Source organism: Actinia tenebrosa, unplaced genomic scaffold (genome assembly GCF_029948245.1).
Source record: "Actinia tenebrosa isolate PJP-AT-01 unplaced genomic scaffold, QUT_ActTen_1.0 PGA_scaffold9__36_contigs__length_13948895, whole genome shotgun sequence".
Classification (NCBI taxonomy): Eukaryota; Metazoa; Cnidaria; class Anthozoa; order Actiniaria; family Actiniidae; genus Actinia; species Actinia tenebrosa.
Genome location: NW_028292586.1, coordinates 6,763,918 through 6,783,771, shown reverse-complemented (window position 1 = coordinate 6,783,771; position 19,854 = coordinate 6,763,918). Strand labels below are relative to the sequence as shown.

Below are 19,854 nucleotides of genomic sequence, written 5' to 3'. Positions count from 1 at the left end.
CCCAGACCCTTCTCGGCGACTGAACCCGGGAAAACCCCGAATGAATTTGCAGGTGCAAAACAATGGTGGCCATGTTGGATGGCTATAAGCTTGGGCAGAAAAACATTTAACAATCATTTATATTACATCATATAGTTATCGTCGGTTATACTAACATAGAGATCCTTCGATAGCTCAGTTGGCAGAGCGGGGGACTGTAGAAGATCCAAAGATATCCCTAGGTCGCTGGTTCAAATCCGGCTCGAAGGATTTTTTTTTCCTTTTGCTGCAACACCACTGTTTATTTTCAATGTTTGCTGAATCAGTTGGGTCACAACCAATAATATATCGTCGACGTTAACTTACTGAACCCTTATTTTCAAAGATATTGGCAATAAGGATAGAAACTAGAATATCTTCTTTACCTCAGTGTGTACCGCATGGTTGGGGCACTGACTCATGGTTGAAAATGCAGTTTTCTTGCTGAATGGCCAATTAGCACGAAATTTTAGTATATCGTCGACGTTCAAGGATAGTAGCAATAAGAATTGTTTATTGCTGAATGGTCAAGAAGCACCCTGTACATGTCTAAGCATTCTTGCTATTGCTTTACAACACATACTCGGGCAATTCTTTATATAGATCCTTCGATAGCTCAGTTGGCAGAGCGGGGGACTGTAGAAGATCCAAAGATATCCCTAGGTCGCTGGTTCAAATCCGGCTCGAAGGATTTTTTAATTTTTTTCATATATTATATGAAGCGTATCATTAATATCTGAATGTTAACGCTATTGATGGTTTTCACGGCGGCCATGTTGGAGGAACTAAACAAAAGAATTGTCAATGAGTCCTTTTGTTATATCCTCCAACATGGCCGCCGTGTCTTTTGTTATTTAATTCTCTTGGGAATGGTTGAAAACCATCAGTAAGGTGTTTTTCTTGCCAAAACTTTCTTTGAATCGTGGATTTATCTCGGACTCATTATGAACATTCTAACTGGCTTCCAGTTCCTGTTGATAGATGATACTGAGTAATTTGGTTTCTTTGTATTACACTGTGTGTGGTATACTCGCAAGAGTATCAGGCTCAAATCTAACAAGTTAAAACTCAACCTTTTTTAACACCTTGAACAATTATGCACATGTATCTATCATTACAAGCTCACCGTTCGTTACCCTTCGATGCAAAGGCACGGCTAACTTTCAAGATGGCGCAGGGAACTGTGAAGTGGACTGTCATGATATTGGAATTGAAAGTCTTTTTTATCGCTTAGGATTTTATTTGCTACTAAATCCATCTGATACATCATCTCTGCATTATTTAACTAGTTTTAATTGATGTTTCCAGCTAGCATAGTCAACATAGCTAAAAAATTAACTTTGGCAGTATTGTTGCACGATGCTAAACCTCCCTTCAGGAACACGTTGCTTTGTAACTAGAAATATCTAGCCTGCGTAGTGGCCCCAAAATTGAAGGGGGAAGGGGGGAGGGAAGGGAATATTGCTTATTTGAGTTTTATGACCTTTGTCCACCCTGGGTGCGTTCCTCCTTCTTCATATCGAAACTGCTGTAAATTTTTTGAACACCCTTCATTTCCTGGAAACAAATTAATCGTCGCCCCTACGCCGCCAATACCTGTTGCCAGAATATCTTGCAGTTCTGCCACTTTTTTCTGGTGCATTTCAGAATTTACTTGAACATTGTTTCCAATCGCTGCAAATCCCCCCACTATACCGCCATTACGTAGAATACAACAGCCAGCCGTCCACATGGAATTAGGGATGACTATGTTATCCCATCTGGTCGGGTTATTATGCGGGAAATAGGTTAGGGGGTCCGGTTGCTTCGGAAATCCATGTGCTGTAAGTACAGCTTCTGAAGTTCCTGTCAAGAGATAGAGGTCCCCACCAGCTGGATAACAAACACTGGCTGCAAACAACCTCACTCTGTCTTCATAGACTTTCCATGGACCCTCGTTGAATGATTTATATTGAGGTACAGCGTTGGTGTACCTGAACGTGGACACCATATAAATGCAATCAAAGGAGTATGTACTCGCTGGTACCAAGTGGCCTTTTTGGATGTTTTGAGTGTTGTCTTTATACATCTGATTGCTTCCCTGCCGGAAATTATCGAGACCTAGAAGAACGAAGGACAAAAAATGTCTGCTTTACATACAAAAGCAGTAGTAGTACTGGTACTGGTACTGGTACTGGTACTGGTACTGGTACTGGTACTGGTACTGGTACTGGTACTGGTACTGGTACTGGTACTGGTACTGGTACTGGTACTGGTACTGGTACTGGTCTGGTACTGGTACTGGTACTGGTACTGGTACTGGTACTGGTACTGGTACTGGTACTGGTACTGGTACTGGTACTGGTACTGGTACTGGTACTGGTACTGGTACTGGTACTGGTACTGGTACTGGTACTGGTACTGGTACTGGTACTGGTACTGGTACTGGTACTGGTACTGGTACTGGTACTGGTACTGGTACTGGTACTGGTACTGGTACTGGTACTGGTACTGGTACTGGTACTGGTACTGGTACTGGTACGGTACTGGTACTGGTACTGGTACTGGTACTGGTACTGGTACTGGTACTGGTACTGGTACTGGTACTGGTACTGGTACTGGTACTGGTACTGGTACTGGTACTGGTACTGGTACTGGTACTGGTACTGGTACTGGTACTGGTACTGGTACTGGTACTGGTACTGGTACTGGTACTGGTACTGGTACTGGTACTGGTACTGGTACTGGTACTGGTACTGGTACTGGTACTGGTACTGGTACTGGTACTGGTACTGGTACTGGTACTGGTACTGGTACTGGTACTGGAATTGGTACTGGTACTGGTACTAGTACTGGTAATGGTATTGGTGCTAGTAGTGGTACTAGTACTGATACTAGTACTGGTACTGGTACTGCATAATACTGCACTGGTACTGGTACTAGTACTGGTACTGCATAATACTGCACTGGTACTGGTACTGGTACTGGTATTGCTACTGCTGCTGCTACTGCTACTGATTCTGATACTGATCATGCATGGTACCGATACTTATACTGATACTCGGATAATGCTACCGCTATTCGTAATGGTAATGGCAGTGGAATCGAAATAGTTGAAGTAGTTGTTTTAAAATTAGTATTGGATGGTACTGGCAATTTACTTTATATTATGCTTAGTATGTTTAACAGGCCACTCGACATCACTCTAGGTAGAGGTAAACCGAACGAAACACTAGACAGACTAGCTAGACAGACAGGCCAGGCCGAGCAAAAGACAGACTGATATAAACAGATATAAAGACAAACCAAGATAAAAGAAAACAGGAATTACAGGTAGGCAAAGAAGGCAGACAGAAAACTACTGTTGAATAAAGTCTGTATAACCTGGATTCTGAATCCATTTCTGTATCCTGGGAAAAGTCCCCAACAGTGGCACTTGATCATGTGGTAAACCGTATGCTGCATAGACAGCGATTCCAGTATGTCCATCAAACATCGTCGCATAGAGGGTGTCGTCACTATAGTCATAGATTTGTTGACATATGTGTTTTATGTACGGAGAATTCGGTCTAAAGCCCGTTGGTGGTTGTTGTCCTACGAAGTACTGTGTGTAGCAAGGATCCGTGGACTGTACTATAGCCCTAGGACTTCCACTCTCGGAGTAGTGATGGTTCGGTCCAGTGCTGTTGGCGCCGAGTCCATCCCCTATTTATTAGACATAAAAAAGATGAGTATAGTTCAATCTTAGTTCAATTATAGCGGAGCCCCATACTTAAGAAAAAATGGTAAACCATCGAGTTGATTTTTCATGGTTTGGCTGACGTCACTTCCGTCCGTCCGTACGTACGTCCGTCCGTCCGTCCGGGCGTGTACACAACACAGGAATCCCGCTTGATATCAAAGCAAAACTACTCACAAATGCGGCTCTCAAAATCACAGAAAAAATCGCTTTAGGACAAGTTATAGACCAAAAACAATTAAAAAAACACTTTCATGTAGTCAAAGATGGATCAAGAAGTGTTCTTCAAGAATTCAGGTGTGTGTTTTTTTAGCAAACAATCGTATATATATATATATATATATATATATATATATTATTTTATTTATTTATTTTTTTTGACAAGCACTTTTTATATTTCTATCGATAAGATTAATTTATTTTAATGCTGGAGAAAATATAACATGAAGAACATATTACTACAAATATTCGTCCTTTATTTAGCTTTGCAAATCTTTCACAATTCGGTTGTTTTTAACTAGCTATCGTATGTTTTTCGTTCAAGAAAAAGCTTTGTTCGCCTCCTATCGCGGGGTCCAGTCGGCAAAACAAAAAAGACTTTTAGATATCTTTCTACAGATAATTTATTTAATCATTAAATGAAATATAAATTTTTACCAAATATTCAACTGTTTATTAAGCTGTTCGAGCAAGTATGATTATAAAAATGAGCTTAAATTTGTGTTGTTGAAAGATGTTATTGTATAAAGACCTACTAGACTTTCACTCTAAAAAGCTAAAAAATATTCAAAAACATTTACAAACGCCAATTTACTGCCAAAGAAATGAGTCATTTTGTATTTTGCATTGCCTTTTGCATTATTTTTTATTTTGTCTCAGTTGTTCTTGTCAACTGTTTAAATGAATGTAAGCTATGTTTTTTATTTCAATGAAAGACATCCGAGGTAAATTTCACTAAACTTGATACTGTATTGGAGATTATCTGTAGTTAGCTTTCGTTTTTCTTTAAGTAAAAGAGATTCAAAGCCTTGGAAAACATTTTGTCGAAGAATATTCCAAGAACAAAACTAGCCCCTGGGGGTGGTGGTAAGTTGTGTACAAAATTCCTAAATGGGAGAGTATACTCGCGCAAAAAAAAAAAACAAAACAAAACAAACAAAAAAACAAAAAAAACAAAAAAAACAAAAATCGATGTAGTGCATTTCGATTCGATTTCACTGCATGGTTTTTATTATGGGAGAAATTATCATCTTTTCGAATAAAAAATAATTGAAGATTTTTTCGCCGATTTTATTTCACCTTTCAGTTTCATTCAAATTGTTCTCCCTGTGACTTCCGTATCGGGAGCTCCGCTTTTAGGCAGTGCCTAAATATATATATTATATTATATACATACATAAATATATACACAATAATATATACAATATATTTACGCATTCACGTTAGCTAGAGGATCGAGAGTACTTTTATATTTATATTTACAATTACTAGCTATACACTTGTGCATTCCCAAAAATTCTGAGCTCACAATATATATGCATATCCATTGTCTTTTCGTCTCCCATTGTTCTGTATTCGAAAACAAGATAATTTTTGGAAATCTGTTTATATATAAAATTTATATTTATACTTATATATTTATATTTATATATTTTTAGTTTATATTTATACATGACATTCATGTAGTGTTTGATGACCTTTTTTATGCTTTAGACTGAAAATATAAGTTTTTTTAGTCAAGCGGTACCATATCTTCAGGAACCAATATAATGATAAAGACAAAGAATATATAATGGAGATGTAATAATTTGTTTATTACACACACATTCAGGGTCGATAAAATGACAAAATTTCCAGTTCACTGATATGGTTTTTATCACACTGATGTCGTACCTAAAAGTGTAAAAATAACTGACTATATAATAAAATAATAATAATAATAATAATAATAAATATATATATATATATATATATATATAAAAGGGTAGGAAAAAGTAAACCGACATCTGCCATGGCATAATGAAGTTAATTGACTTCAATGCACAATACAACTTATGGCTGATTTGGTGCAAAACATCACTTCATTTTGAAAAATACGTTATTTTGTTAGCTTGACTCATGTCTTACCCTTGTTCTTGAACCATCCATAGGCACTACTTGAAGCCATCGATTTCGTGGCAAAAACAAGACACCAAATCAAAGCAACATAAGCTAAGTATTTCATTATGGTTAGCACGAAACAGAATCTGTTGGGCTAATAATCAAGACGTCTCTTCAAACCGGACTGACTGCGTTTTTTACCTAAAACCTTGTCTTTTGTTTTTCGGTCCATTGTTCCAGAATTCCTATAAAATGTATATTACTCTAAGCTTTTAATAGCAGGTTAAAGGCGTCAAAATATTTCGGAAACCTTTTAAGGATCATTTAGTTGTGTATTCTGACATGTGTTATAGATTTTAGTACCCATTAAGATCATGATAAGAGGTTCAAGAAATTTATGACAGGTGATTTTTTCTCATCATCCAATCATCATGAAATGCAACTGTTAAAAAATTTCTTTTATATCATCTGTCAGAATCTGGTTGGGCAAAACGGTCTTTGTCCAAAATTAACTATATATAAACAATAGTATATGAGATATTTTGAGATAAATAACATCGCTGCCATTTGTTTTCAGTGTGGTAGAATAGTTTACCTGAAAAACAGATGAACTTCATATCTTCGCTTCAACTTTTAATATCGACCCTTTATTTATTACTAAAGCTGTATCTTATCCCAATAAATACCTAGTCATCCCTGTGTATCCCTCAGAACTCCGCCAGAATTTGGGTAGGGGTGTTCCGCTGGGATTCTGAAAGGGGTACCCTGTTTATGACAAAAAAACTCAAATTTGTAGACCCTGTTTATGACAAAAGATATAATTTATTACACTGAGTTCCTGTTTCAATTATCATGTCAGCTGGCGTATCGTTTTTTTTTTACGACCATAATAACCAGTTTCGGTCAATACGAAAGTAGAAACCCTGAATATGACAGGAAAGTCAGGAAGAATTTGGAACTTGAGTGAAATTGCATACCCTGTTTATGACAAGAAGCTCGAAAAACCATACCCTGTTCAGCGGATCATCCCCGTATAGTCCGTATATGGGAGTACCCCCCACGGGGGCTATCAGTTGATTACTGACAGCTCCCAGTTACTTAATATTCTATTGAGATTGGGGTTTAACTAGCCTGCTGTGCGGACGTTTTTAGTGTCGGCTCGAAAAGACGATCATCAAAGGAACGAGCCGGCACTAAAAACGTCTGCACAGCATAGCCTCCGTTGCAGACGTTCGAACCGAACCCCGCAGGACGTCTGCAACGGAGGCTATGCACAGCAGGTTAGGGTTAGAATTCTGTCTCTTGATGATTTAGAAAACATAATCATCTTGCTTTTTCTAAGCTCCTTTTCTAGCTATATGATCTTAATAATATACCTTTTATCCCGACTTTCTGGCGTTCAATGAATCCTTAACGGAATATCCGCTCTATCTCAATAATTCTTCCTTTACAACTAACAATAAATAGAGCAGTAGCTGCAAAAAACATTAAGCACTCTCGAAAAAACTTAAATTAATAGCTTATTTAATTGCCTAGTCAAACGTCCATTAAGTATCAAAAGGATATAATGAACAATAAACAGAGCATTAGCTGCGAAAACTTTTAACCGTTTTATCAGCACTTTCAACTGAAAAAACTCGCTGGACAAAAACTCGGGGCGAACGCATTAAAAAAGGTAAACCTTCCTACTGCTGACTAAAAATAATATGATCAGCTGCGAAAACTTTTAACCGTTTTATCAGCACTTTCAACTGAAAAAACTAACTCGCTGGACAAAAACTCGGGGCAAACGCATTTAAAAAGGGAAACCTTCCTACTGCTGACTAAAAATAATATGATTAGCTGCGAAAACTTTTAACCGTCTTATCAGCGCTTTCAACTGAAAAAACTCGCTGGACAAAAACTCGGTGCGAACGCATTAAAAAAGGGAAACCTTCCTACTGTGACGGCACTATATTTCAAATGCCGCGACAGCGCGAGTTCGTTGAGTTAACGCAAAGGAATGAGAACGGAGAGTAACTTTACAAAACAATTTATTGAATCGCACGACTGAATAATTTTAACTAATACAACTTGAAATCGTAAATATCACACGCTAGGGAAATAAATATCACTAAGTAACCAATACCAATCACACATACTAAGCGATTAAATATAGGATATCACACTTCTAAATTAACTCACTATTTTGGTTACACTCCACACTCGGTAACAAGAGAAGAGGTGCACTCATACCTTATAAAGTTGTTGGAAGCGTACCAAGTTGTTGTAGCATTCGGGTTCCCGACTAACACACCAAACTAGCGTGGTAACTCTCCTTTTATAGTCCAAGGATCTTGAAGGACAGCTGCCAGTCTAGCTCAGTTTTATCTTAACAACCAGTATGTCGTGCACCCCCCTTACTTAGCCTAGTTGGTAACTATGCAGTGAGAAATCTTAGTTTTCTTACCACTTCGTAATGAAGTACATAAAAACGTACATACTCCTAAAAAGACTAACTCTTTGTTTACCATCTTATGAAAAGAAATCAAACTTTAACTCAATTTGGTACGGGAATAACTTAGTTAGAATTTCCGAAATGGTAAACAGAAAATATCGTAAACAAGTCATAAACTAAGCTAAAATATTAAAATGATATTTAAGGACAACCCAGATTTAAGCGTCTGTGGCAACCGCGTATCCAACAAAACTAAACTAATTTCTAAAGAGATCGTAGGTTAATGAAGATTTAGCGCTAATGAGCACATGGCTAAACAATACGCGAACTAACCCGAATATTCCCGTGAGATCGTTATAATCGGAACCGATTTGTTAGCGCATCGTTTCAGCCATGCACAATCTATTGCTGCGGATTAACTCGTTATTCTTTGTAGTAAGAAAAGACTTCCTAAAGTTACTATAACTTTTATCCTGCTATTATGACCAACTGGGCTTGAATTTGACTTATTGACTAAATTGAATTAAATATTGAACGGTTGAGCTAATCATTAACTCGGCTAAAATTCTCTGTCGTCACACTACTGCTGACCTGACTAAAAATAATATCAAAGGGTGAGCTAGTCTCTACTGCTTTGTTTTAGACTTAAGTGCCATTAACTACAAGTCAAAGAAGACATTGAAACCCGAAAAAAATAAGAATTGCACTTCCAGAAAATTGGTACGTGCATGGAGTGTTGAACGAAAATTTGGAAAGACAAAAACACCATTAAGGATATGACTTCATTAACTATGGCCGGTACAGCAAGTAACGGATATCAAAAACAAAAGCTGATGAATACATAACAATCAGTTATATTAACTACTATGATGAAAAGCTAGCTGGAGAAAAAAGTTCTTAATGAATACATTTTTAAAAACACTATAAAAGCAGCGACATACATAACAATCAGTTATATTAACTACTATGATGAAAAGCTAGCTGGAGAAAAAAGTTCTTAATGAATACATCTTTAAAAACACTATAAAAGCAGCGACATACATAACAATCAGTTATATCAACTACTATGATGAAAACCTAGCTGGAGAAAAAAAGTTCTTAATGAATAAATTTTTAAAAACACTATAAAAGCAGCGATTCTGTACTATTTTTTAGTGAGTACGTTAATAGTACCACGCACATCTGTTACTAGACATAGCAAAGTAGTATAGCCTGGCTTAATTCGTATCACAAAACGTTAACCTTCCAAAAGAGCGTAGATCTAGAGGTAATTTATTTTAAGTATTCATTAGTATTTCATTTGATTTCTTTTTATTTCATTTCATTATATCCTAGTTTATTTCTATTCTGTATTCAATTCCAAGTAGTCACGATCCATCATCAATGCTGTATTCCGGGATGAGCTACTAGTGGGCTATAAGTTATAGCCTACAATATAGTTAATCTATTAACTATGCCTACAAGTAGCAAAAAGTGCCGGCTTTCAAAGCCCAACAATTGAATTTAAGGTGGTGTTATACAAATCAAATGAACATTTTTAAAAAAAACATAACACAACAAACACCTTATTGCATGTTATAGAGAAGACCACACTGACAAAAGGAAAAAAAAAATGTCAGGGTGGACCAAATATTTTTGAGAAATTAATTTTTTTAAATCTCATATTAAATTTTTTAGTTGTTTGGTTTAACTCCTAGAACCATACATTGTTAGATTTCCTTGTTGATCTCGTGGCATTTGGCTAAAAAAAAAACAAGAAAAATGTCATGTCAGAAATATTTACCATGTAGCCATTCCGGTAGTCTCCCTCGCATCCGTTTTTAGTGTCGGTCGTCACGCAACGCTCCCTCCCCAGGGAGCGTTGCGTGATGACCGACACTAAAAACGGGTGCGAGGGAGACTACCATTCCGGCAAATTGAGAAAATCAACTGTAAAGTGCCAAAGATTACAATTAATGATGTTTTGAATTTTGACAATTTGCTTCAAAATGCTATTTTTTTTTTGTGTAACACCACCTTATTAACTTTAATTCAAAACAATTTTAATCCTTGGCCTTCGGTCTCATGGACTATTGACTCGTGCTGCCCATTCGTGCTCGACGACTAATAGGCCCTTTGCAGCTAAGTAATCACGTGCTGATTAATTCACTAAGAGCAAATCAAGATATAGAAATATAGATAAGTTATAGTTATATTTCTATATCTTCATGTATTTCATAAGTGCTATGCGGTCCACATATCACCATAAGAGCAAATGAGTTAACATTTTGATTCCCATGGGTGAAATACACTGGTAAGCAAAATAAATTTCTACAGCCTGTTTCGAAGATCGTAATAAAACTGCATTTCGTAGCACACTGGTTACACATCGTTTCATTCAGTTCTTTACAAGTAGCTAAAAAGAATCACCAATTTAAAATAAAATTTACTCGCCAGTACAGACACGTAACTGTTAACTGGCCTGTTAACTGCAAAGGGCCTATTGCTAACTAAATAGCCTTTTTTGAAAGGTTTAAGGTTAGCTTAGATTGAAATTTGTCTGTATTTTAATGTTTGATCCAACAATAAGTTTGACTCCTTTTTTGGCATTTCAGCTCATTTCGACACTCCTTAGAACGCACCACTGATTTTCCAAACGTAATGCTATTGGCTTTTTTAATTTTGTTTCATTTCTTTGACTGAATAGGCCCTTTGCAGCTAGTGGTCACGTGCTTGGATACCGCTTAGCAACACAAAACTGGAGAGCAAGCCTTCCAGTAAACAAAAGTTGTAATAGGTCAAGCACGCGTGGTTTTATACGATAGTTTCATCGTTCAAAACGCTTAATCCTTTTGCCCTATCTACAAACACAGTAAGATAATCTTAAATTCTCTCCTTTGGACTCGATTTTTGGTTCGAAGTAACGATATTCTTCGCGTTATCGCGAAAAAATTGTCACCGCCGGCCCGCTCGACGGCTGAAAAACATGGCGACTTCGCAAGGTATGTACTTCAAAACTCTCCTTTTTTTTGGTTTCTTTTCAATTATTGGACTTCTAAAATCTCTAAAATAACAGTTTAGATTGTGAATGGTGATCGATTGTAATTGGACGGCATTTTAATGGACGATTTGTTTATTTTTTGTGAGAGTGATTCCACGTCTAAAGTCAAGACTAACCCATGTTTACATATATTCGCTGTAGATGTTAGAACTCCCGACGAGCCATCACATACCAAGAAAAATTCTTCGTACCATTGTTGTGTTCCCTTGTGTAACGGAGATTCTCGATATCATCCTGATTTAAAGTTTCACCGCTTACCAGGCCGTGCAAGGGATGAGCAATTGAAAAAGGAATGGCTGGTGAAGATACGAAGAGATGTGGGCCCACACTTCAAGGTATATAGGAATCTAACAATATCAATGCACAATACGAATTGCCTGTGGATCTTTAAAAAACTGTAATGAAGATAAAAATAGTTGAATACAGTTACATTGTTATTAAAAGGACATTTGATTTATAATAGGTTAACAAAAGTACCAGAGTGTGCTCAAAACACTTCACTGAGGAAGATTACAATCCTCCCACTGATTCTGGACGTCAGTTGCTAAAAAGAGAAGCTGTACCATCAATCTTTGACTGGTCAACCAAATCCAAAGCAAGAAGAAAGATAATTCGACAAGTAGATAGGTAATGAATATCACATATTTCTACTTCAATACATTTCATTTAGACTTGACTGATGGAATTGTACTTGATGTTTATTTTGGTTTAAACCAAAATAATTTTATAATTTTAATAATTTAGTCTTTTATAATTTTTTATTTAGTGTGAACTGAGTGTCATCATAATTTCAAAACCTTTTTACAGAGACACTCAGACAGATGAAAGTGATGACAATGAAGATAATAGTCCCAGCACTTCTACAACCTTCAGCATGGATGACCTACAAGCACAAGTCCAGTCACTCAGAGCACAGTTCCAAGATGCACAAAAGCAACTTGAACAAAGTAGAAATGAAACTGCAGCTGCCCTCACTGAAATAAAAAGGGTTAAAGTTGAAGCTGCAAAAGAAATTGAGGACATTAAGAGGCAAGCTGCAGAACAATTAGCACTTAATAAATTTGGGCTTGAGAGATTTGGCACAGACAATGAGATCATAAGATTTTATACAGGTTTCCCATCCTATTTACATATTCAGTTCTTTTTTAAGTTTTTGCAGCCATGTGCTGCACAAATGACATATTGTTATGCCTCTGGAGAAAGAGAAAGTAGACCAGACTCAAGAAATATGCTTCTTGTGGATGAATTGTTTATGTTTTGTGTACGCCTCAAACTAGGTCTATTCGGACAGGATTTAGCTCATAGGTTCCAAATACATAAATCGTCAGTTTGCAGGAAATTGATCACATGGACTAATTTTTTGTATTTTCTTCTTGGTAGTCAAGTGATCTGGCCTTCAAGGCACGATGTTGATAGGTTTATGCCAGAAGGTTTTAAAAAGCTTTATGCAAGCACACGTGTCATTTTAGATTGTACAGAGATTTTTGTTCAAACACCTACCTCCCTACTACTTCAGTCGCAGCTTTATTCTAGTTATAAGAGTAATACTACACTCAAGGGTTTGATAGGCATTACCCCTAATGGAGCTATTAGCTTCGTTTCTAGCCTTTACACAGGGGGGATTAGTGATAAGGAAATCACAAGGTGCAGCGGCATTCTAGATTTGTTAGAACCTGGTGATTCAGTCATGGCAGACAAAGGGTTTGACATTGAAGATTTACTTAGGGAGAAGCGGGTAGAGTTAAATATTCCTCCGTTTCTTGAAAGTCAGGAACAATTCTAGGCCGCAGATGTTCAAAAAACAAAGACACTAGCAAGTCTTAGAATTCATGTCGAGAGGGCAATAAGAAGAGTCAAAGAGTACCACTTTTTTGATTCAGATGTGCCATTGTCCACTTTAGGTTCAGTCAATCAGTTATATACTGTAGCCTGCCTCCTTACAAATTTTCAAGGCCCACTTATTTTATCCAATGGTAATAATGAGGCATAGTGTCTGTAAGAAGTTGGTGAATGTATGATTAATGTGGCTTACATAACCCATTAGATAATCTTTAATGCAGGTTGGTTTATCATGTGTCTTGGATTGCTTTTTGTAACTATTTCAATTTGTTTGTAAATGAAAACTCAAAAAAAAAAACTAATGAACAAACACAAAATCTAAATAGCACAAATAAATATAATACTAATATGATATAAATATAATAAAAAATAAATTAAGATTATGAATTGATTTGTCATTAATAAAAATAATATAATATTTGTTATCATAAGAAATCTGGCCATGGTTTGAGAACAACAACAAAAATCTTAGTGTATTAATGTAAATAGTAATTGAAGAAAAAACTATCAACTTTGTCCTTTGCTTGCTGGAAAAGCACTGAATCAAAATTAATTCTAGAGCAAACAAACAAATTTTCGTCAATGTAACTGAAAAAATCACACCATTCTAATCCTGTGAGTCCAAGCTGGCACTGGATCTGGTAATAATAAATGTCTGTTGTTTTCAGTTTGTACTGGTTAGTGTTCTGGTCCTTGGTGAGATACCTCACATTGTCAAATGATGTTTCCCCCTCTTTAACGACCTTTATTTCTAACAAGCCAAAGGGATTCTGACCATTATTTACGGCATCAAGGTCATAAACTTTCCTGTCTGGGCTACAACCTAGCCATGGGCACTTTGGGTGGACAATCAGCCCAGATGGGAAGAGGTTTACTCTTCCACCCTTTGCATTGCTAGCATAGACCATGGCAGCATGTGGTTCAAGTTCAATGCCTCTTCTCATTGCTGCAGTTTGTACAAATCTGGTGGGGTTTAGCTGATTGACAAGGGTGTCAAAATGTGACACCTGGCGAGCGACAATGCCAAATTTGCTTGCTGTTACCCTTTTTTTTCTGAGCAGGTGCCATACATCACTCTGACTTTGAGTGACTGTTTGCTGCTGCACTCTCAGTGATGACTCTGTTGTCACAGACAATGTTCCAAATATAGATTGTTGACGACTGTCAAGACAGATTGACACATTGTTATTAAATCTGTCCTCTGCACTTGAGAGGGGAAGCTCTGGGAAAGAAGTGCAAGTAAAATCATTTATGATGTAGTCAGTTGACATCTTTTGTTGATATGACAGGACACAGCCTTTTGGGACATTTCCAAACTTGCTCTGTACAAATGGGATATTGCCAAGTTGATCTTGATTGGGCAGAATGGTTGTAAAGAGAGGATAAGGTGGTTGGAAGCCATTAAAGTGCTCTTTTGTGAGGGTAGGATACTGGGTAGATGGGGAATACAAATTACTCTTGATATATCTACTGTACGAAGCGCCAAGTTGGGGTTTTTTCACTAGCACGTCTTGTATTTCTTTTTGTGCGATTTTGGATCCTCTAGGTATGCTCCAACGCTGCTTCATGCTGGTACATGTTAGCTCATCAGGCAATGTCCGATGTCCCAGTTGCTTAAGAAGGGCTAAATAGTAAAGAAGCCCGATCACATGATGGCAGTATCCACCTGCCCCGGCTACACATGAGCACAGCCCAGACAGCAATGTCAAATTGTTGTTCTGGACTGACACCTCTAAAATGTGCGGTGGTTCAGACTTCCTCATTGAGCGGTAACACTTGCATTTAACTCTCACGCACTGGTCGGTATATATCACTAAAAAATTGGAAAAATTAGTGTGAATTGTCTGCCATTCATATCATAATGAAATAGAAAAAACATTTTGGCTATCAAGTACCTTTAACGTCATGTAAATAGCCTGGTTCCGCCATAAATTTGTACGCTTTCGAAGTGCTTGTGCAGCCAGACTTCTCTATAGCGTAGCTCCCTACATCATCGAAGGTGAGGGAAGGAAAGATAGAGATGTCTTGAGTTTCTACTTCATCTAAAACAAAAATAAATATAAAAATATCAGTACGAAGAATTTTTCTTGGTATGTGATGGCTCGTCGGGAGTTCTAACATCTACAGCGAATATATGTAAACATGGGTTAGTCTTGACTTTAGACGTGGAATCACTCTCACAAAAAATAAACAAATCGTCCATTAAAATGCCGTCCAATTACAATCGATCACCATTCACAATCTAAACTGTTATTTTAGAGATTTTAGAAGTCCAATAATTGAAAAGAAACCAAAAAAAAGGAGAGTTTTGAAGTACATACCTTGCGAAGTCGCCATGTTTTTCAGCCGTCGAGCGGGCCGGCGGTGACAATTTTTTCGCGATAACGCGAAGAATATCGTTACTTCGAACCAAAAATCGAGTCCAAAGGAGAGAATTTAAGATTATCTTACTGTGTTTGTAGATAGGGCAAAAGGATTAAGCGTTTTGAACGATGAAACTATCGTATAAAACCACGCGTGCTTGACCTATTACAACTTTTGTTTACTGGAAGGCTTGCTCTCCAGTTTTGTGTTGCTAAGCGGTATCCAAGCACGTGACCACTAGCTGCAAAGGGCCTAAAGAAACTAAATAAAGGATTGTTCATATTTTGCACTTTTTAAGTTGAAATGCCGTGAACGCTGAAGGTAGATGTATCCCTATTTTTTTTCAGAAGTTACAATGGGAAGTTCGAATCCTTTACAACGATTTCTCAGAAGAAACGGCACCACCGATAATTTCAGTCATGCAATCAATAGCACCAGCAGAGAATATGTATTTGCCCCCATTAGTTTCCACGTCAAACTCATAATATTCACTGCCATGCTCTCATTTGGAGTGTATGGGTTGATTGCAAACTCTCTGATACTTTATTTCAAGCACAAGCAACACAGAAGAAGACGCCATGCAATAAAAAGAGCACTCAATCTATCCTTGACAGAATATTTCATCAATAGTCTTGCCTTGTCAGATTTGCTCTGCTCTATTATCAGCTTTCCCTTGTTTGCAACTGAACTGTTCATTGACTATGTCAAAAGTGACTCCATTTGCAGATTCATTAGATTTTTTGGATTATTCTTTTCTGTGTTAACACTACTTAATCTTTTAGTTATTGGTTTAGAGAGATATCGAGCCATTTTTCGTCCATTTTTTTTTCTAAGGCAAAGAAAAGCTAAAAGAATGGTCGTTGGAGCTTGGATTTTAGGGGTTTTGATAAGTCTTGTTTCGGTTCCTGCCTTTGGGCTCGTGTACTCCGACTTCGGAGACAACCGTTATACTTTAGTTTGTAAATACGATAGCTCAATACCATTATATCAAGCTTTGCTTACCGGTTTTCTCTTCATTTTATATATCGTACCGAGTTTTATTTTAACTTTCATCAACCTTCGTATTTTAAAGCGTCAACGAGACTTCAAACGTGTTAGTAACGCTTCTCAAGCCACTCAGAGAACTTTGTCTCGGCTAAAAGTAACGAGGATGTTCGTATCCCTGATATTTGCTTTCATCATTCCTTACATGGCCTATGTCGTGTACTCGAGTTTTGGATTGGTTTTCAATGTTAATGTTTCATTCAGCGATGACTACATTGCTCGTTATATTAGTGTATCTCTGGTATATGCTAACGGTTCAATAAGCGCAACCATCTTGATATATTATGAAAAGTTATACCTTGATTTTTTGTCATGTTTTCGATCAAGATGCACCAAAATTATTAATATTCGGTCTAATCATATTGTTCCTAGACAAACTCCAGTTAATGGTGTAAAGGAAACATTAGTTTAAAGCTATTAGAAAAGGCATTAATAATTCATGAAGAAAACACAATAGAAATCATGACCATGAAGGTGATTTTATATCTGATATAGATTCGTCTTCATTTGCATAAACTTCAACTTGGATTTTCTCTATCAAACTTGGTTCATTTCGTAAAAAAATCGGTACACTATGAGAACAAATATCATGAATTTTCTAAGCCGTTCAATAATCTCGCAGATCGTGTTTTATCGGGTCTAAAACCACTCGGCTGCGCCTCGTGTTTTATACCCGATAAAAAACTCCTGCTCGTTTATTAAACATTACTACTGGTTTACTTTCCAATTTCTTATGTCAAAAATTTGGGAAGAAATCCCATCTGATATTGAAAAGCAAGCTCCTTTTTTTATTTTCAAGATATAAAATTATCTCCATGGTCATGATTTCTATTGTGTTTTCTTCATGAATTATTAATGAGTTTTCTTATCATTAATTGTTATATTTATTTATTTATTTCATTCCTCTATACTTGGTCGATATTAGTTATCGTTTTAAGAGGAAATTATTTTCATTTGATCCCAATTTTCGTTTTAATTTGGGTTAACACTCAAAACCTTTTTTAAACAGTTAGAAACTGATGTACTATGATAAAATGCCTGTTTGAAGTGGTATTTTCAATTGTACAAAGATGTTTTGTTGCATTTGTGTCAGAATGTTGCTTTTTTGGGCTTTTTTATAGAAAATATATTGGAATTAATAAGCAAATGAAGGCCTAGACCTCATTTTCAAATAAAATTTTTGCTTTGGGTTAACACTTTGATCCCACTTTCATCGGTCATCTCCACTTCCAAACAAGTTAAACTTTCTGAATAACAAGATTTTAGCCTTGTACAACAGCCTTTCTTCAAGAAACTAGTTTTTGGCGCTCACTGCTTGAATACTTGATCTTAATATTCAGGGGTGGTTGTTGACTCGAAAGTTTATACTCTTTCAAGAACCACACACACTTTATTATATTTCCAAACTATTATTATATATATTCTTATATTTACTTCTATTATGATTACGCAATTTGTTTATATATTACCTCTTGAATTGTTCAATGTGTGTAATTTATTAGACCCTTATTATTAAACCTATGATTGCTCCGTTAATTAAAAAGACGGATTAAATTTCTGAGATCCTTTCAATGTTTTAATGCAGTCAAGCAAGACTGTATGTTAATCTCTTACAGTTTGACGTTCCAAACTTTCTAAGACATGCAAACTGTTTTATAAACTGAACCATATTTATTGACAACGCCCCGCGAAATTGCCCTTTCTACACTGATGATCTAGATGATTCCCGACTCAATCTATCTGCTGCAATAAAAACGAGAAATACCGCCCCCTCAAACAGACAATCACAACGCGCAATTTTTCGAGATCCTTCGATAGCTCAGTTGGCAGAGCGGGGGACTGTAGAAGATCCAAAGATATCCCTAGGTCGCTGGTTCAAATCCGGCTCGAAGGATTTTTTTCCTTTTGCTGCAACACCACTGTTTATTTTCAATGTTTCCATAATCAGTTTGGTCACAAACAAACATTAATAGATCGACGTTCCCTTACTGAACCCTTATTTTTGAGGATATTGGCAATACGAATACTGAAAAACTAGAATATCTTCTTTACCTCAGTGTGTACCACATGGGTGGGGCACTGACTCATGGTTGAAAATGCAGCAGTTTTCTTGCTGAATGGTCAATTTGCACTCAGCATTCTTGTTATTGTATTTCAAGTCATACTCGTGGAACTCTTCCGCTAGTTCCTTCGATAGCTCAGTTGGCAGAGCGGGGGACTGTAGAGTATTCAAAGATATCCCTAGGTCGCTGGTTCAAATCCGGCTCGAAGGATTTTTTACCTTTTGCTCATAATTCTACGGAAGCCCTGGAGGGACATTTCAGACTTCAGACTTAGGATATTTCAGACTTCGGACTTCAGCTAGCGCTACCCAGCCTTATGTTTACATTTTGCAAAAGGGAGGGCTCTCCCTACTTCTCCTCTTCTCCCCCCCCCCCCCCCCCCCCCCACCCCCCCCCCCCCCCCCCCCCCCCCCACCTAGGGCCGAGCTACGCAGGCTACGGTATCTTATGTGAGTGGAGTTGTTTGTTGGTTCTCTCCTGTGCTTCGAGGGTTTTTCCCCGCGTTCTCCAGTTGTTGTGATTGTTACATGCTGTGATGTGCCAGCCAAAGCTTAATAATTTTTTTTTACTTAGCAAAAAGCTGAGTCTAGAAAGAAAGAAACTACCTCTTCCTCCATTTTGTCAATGAGTTTGTACTATGGCGAAGTCCACCCGAAGTCCGAACAAGCCTGAAATATCCTAAGTCCGACGTCTGAAATATCCTAAGTCCGACTGGCCGGTCTAAAATATCCTAAGTGTGAAGTCTGAAATGTCCCTCCAGGGCTTCCGCGTATCTTTCTAATTATCGACCCTTTCATGTTTACGACACAGGGGCCTCAATCTTTGAAAATACGATAAACATCAAATTTAGAACTTGAAAACTGTTGTCTCATTCCATTTTCCCCTTTTGAAAACCATATACACTTATTTCAATAAAGTTAGTCACCAAAAACCTAGAAAGCTGAGATCACTGAGCATCATGGGAAACTTTTTATATCAAAAAAGCATATATATACAAACCTATTTTAATACAAACTGCAGCTCGATGATGCTCAGAAGAGGTGAGACTGTAACCGGTAAAAGATTCGCAAGTCCATGAACAGTTATCAAGCGGTTAAACGTGTAAAATGAATTTACCCATAATCCTTGTCGGCCTCAGCTTTATAGCTTTTCAGGTGACTAACTTTATTGAAATAAGTGTATATGTCTTTAACTTCACGGAATTCCTACTTTACTCCCTAAGAACCACCTG

At 37.2% G+C, this 19,854-nt stretch overlaps 3 protein-coding genes and 4 non-coding genes across 9 annotated transcripts; 5 read left to right on the top strand and 2 right to left on the bottom strand.

Annotated features, from left to right (window-relative positions):
• The first annotated feature begins 163 nt into the window (after positions 1-163).
• Trnay-gua (transfer RNA tyrosine (anticodon GUA)) lies at positions 164-249 on the top strand. Its single transcript is given in 2 exon segments — positions 164-200; positions 214-249. It is a non-coding gene; the product is annotated as a tRNA-Tyr (tRNA).
• Positions 250-623: 374 nt separating this feature from the next.
• Positions 624-709, top strand: Trnay-gua (transfer RNA tyrosine (anticodon GUA)). Its single transcript is given in 2 exon segments — positions 624-660; positions 674-709. It is a non-coding gene; the product is annotated as a tRNA-Tyr (tRNA).
• Positions 710-1,263: 554 nt separating this feature from the next.
• LOC116308455 (endonuclease domain-containing 1 protein) lies at positions 1,264-6,031 on the bottom strand. Its single transcript, XM_089024551.1, has 3 exons — positions 5,864-6,031; positions 3,382-3,702; positions 1,264-2,118 (listed from the first exon to the last, which is right to left on the bottom strand). The coding sequence occupies exons 1-3, from the start codon at positions 5,958-5,960 to the stop codon at positions 1,484-1,486; spliced, it is 1,053 nt and encodes a 350-aa protein (XP_088880677.1). The 5' UTR covers positions 5,961-6,031; the 3' UTR covers positions 1,264-1,483.
• Positions 6,032-10,958: 4,927 nt separating this feature from the next.
• LOC148904629 (uncharacterized) lies at positions 10,959-13,535 on the top strand. Of its 2 annotated transcripts, XM_089024648.1 has the most exons (4): positions 10,959-11,254; positions 11,455-11,648; positions 11,777-11,940; positions 12,121-13,535. In XM_089024648.1, exons 1-4 carry the CDS (start codon positions 11,239-11,241, stop codon positions 13,094-13,096), a joined length of 1,350 nt encoding a protein of 449 aa, XP_088880774.1. In that variant the 5' UTR covers positions 10,959-11,238; the 3' UTR covers positions 13,097-13,535. The 2 variants fall into 2 exon arrangements, with proteins under 2 accessions (XP_088880774.1, XP_088880773.1); XM_089024647.1 differs by having other exon boundaries at positions 10,959-11,648.
• Positions 12,822-15,764, bottom strand: LOC148904628 (uncharacterized). 2 transcript variants are annotated; one of them, XM_089024645.1, is made up of 3 exons: positions 15,474-15,764; positions 15,048-15,273; positions 12,822-14,965 (listed from the first exon to the last, which is right to left on the bottom strand). In XM_089024645.1, exons 2-3 carry the CDS (start codon positions 15,271-15,273, stop codon positions 13,629-13,631), a joined length of 1,563 nt encoding a protein of 520 aa, XP_088880771.1. In that variant the 5' UTR covers positions 15,474-15,764; the 3' UTR covers positions 12,822-13,628. The 2 variants fall into 2 exon arrangements, with proteins under 2 accessions (XP_088880771.1, XP_088880772.1); XM_089024646.1 differs by having other exon boundaries at positions 15,048-15,194.
• A 2,604-nt stretch (positions 15,765-18,368) lies between these two features.
• Positions 18,369-18,454, top strand: Trnay-gua (transfer RNA tyrosine (anticodon GUA)). The gene is given in 2 exon segments: positions 18,369-18,405; positions 18,419-18,454. It is a non-coding gene; the product is annotated as a tRNA-Tyr (tRNA).
• A 293-nt stretch (positions 18,455-18,747) lies between these two features.
• On the top strand, positions 18,748-18,833 carry Trnay-gua (transfer RNA tyrosine (anticodon GUA)). The gene is given in 2 exon segments: positions 18,748-18,784; positions 18,798-18,833. It is a non-coding gene; the product is annotated as a tRNA-Tyr (tRNA).
• The last annotated feature ends 1,021 nt before the right edge of the window (positions 18,834-19,854 follow it).

Excerpts from the sequence above, each read along its gene's own strand:
- LOC148904628 (XM_089024645.1), bottom strand. The coding sequence starts at position 15,273 with ATGTTAGAACTCCCGACGAGCCATCACATACCAAGAAAAATTCTTCGT. Across the intron at positions 14,966-15,047 it reads CTATTTACATGACGTTAAAG|TGATATATACCGACCAGTGC; the intron begins GTACTTGATAGC and ends CCAATTTTTTAG.
- LOC148904629 (XM_089024647.1), top strand. The coding sequence starts at position 11,373 with ATGGACGATTTGTTTATTTTTTGTGAGAGTGATTCCACGTCTAAAGTC. Across the intron at positions 11,649-11,776 it reads ATGTGGGCCCACACTTCAAG|GTTAACAAAAGTACCAGAGT; the intron begins GTATATAGGAAT and ends GATTTATAATAG. Across the intron at positions 11,941-12,120 it reads ATAATTCGACAAGTAGATAG|AGACACTCAGACAGATGAAA; the intron begins GTAATGAATATC and ends ACCTTTTTACAG.
- LOC116308455 (XM_089024551.1), bottom strand. The coding sequence starts at position 5,960 with ATGAAATACTTAGCTTATGTTGCTTTGATTTGGTGTCTTGTTTTTGCC. Across the intron at positions 3,703-5,863 it reads TGGATGGTTCAAGAACAAGG|GGGATGGACTCGGCGCCAAC; the intron begins GTAAGACATGAG and ends TCTAATAAATAG. Across the intron at positions 2,119-3,381 it reads GAAATGGATTCAGAATCCAG|GTCTCGATAATTTCCGGCAG; the intron begins GTTATACAGACT and ends TCGTTCTTCTAG.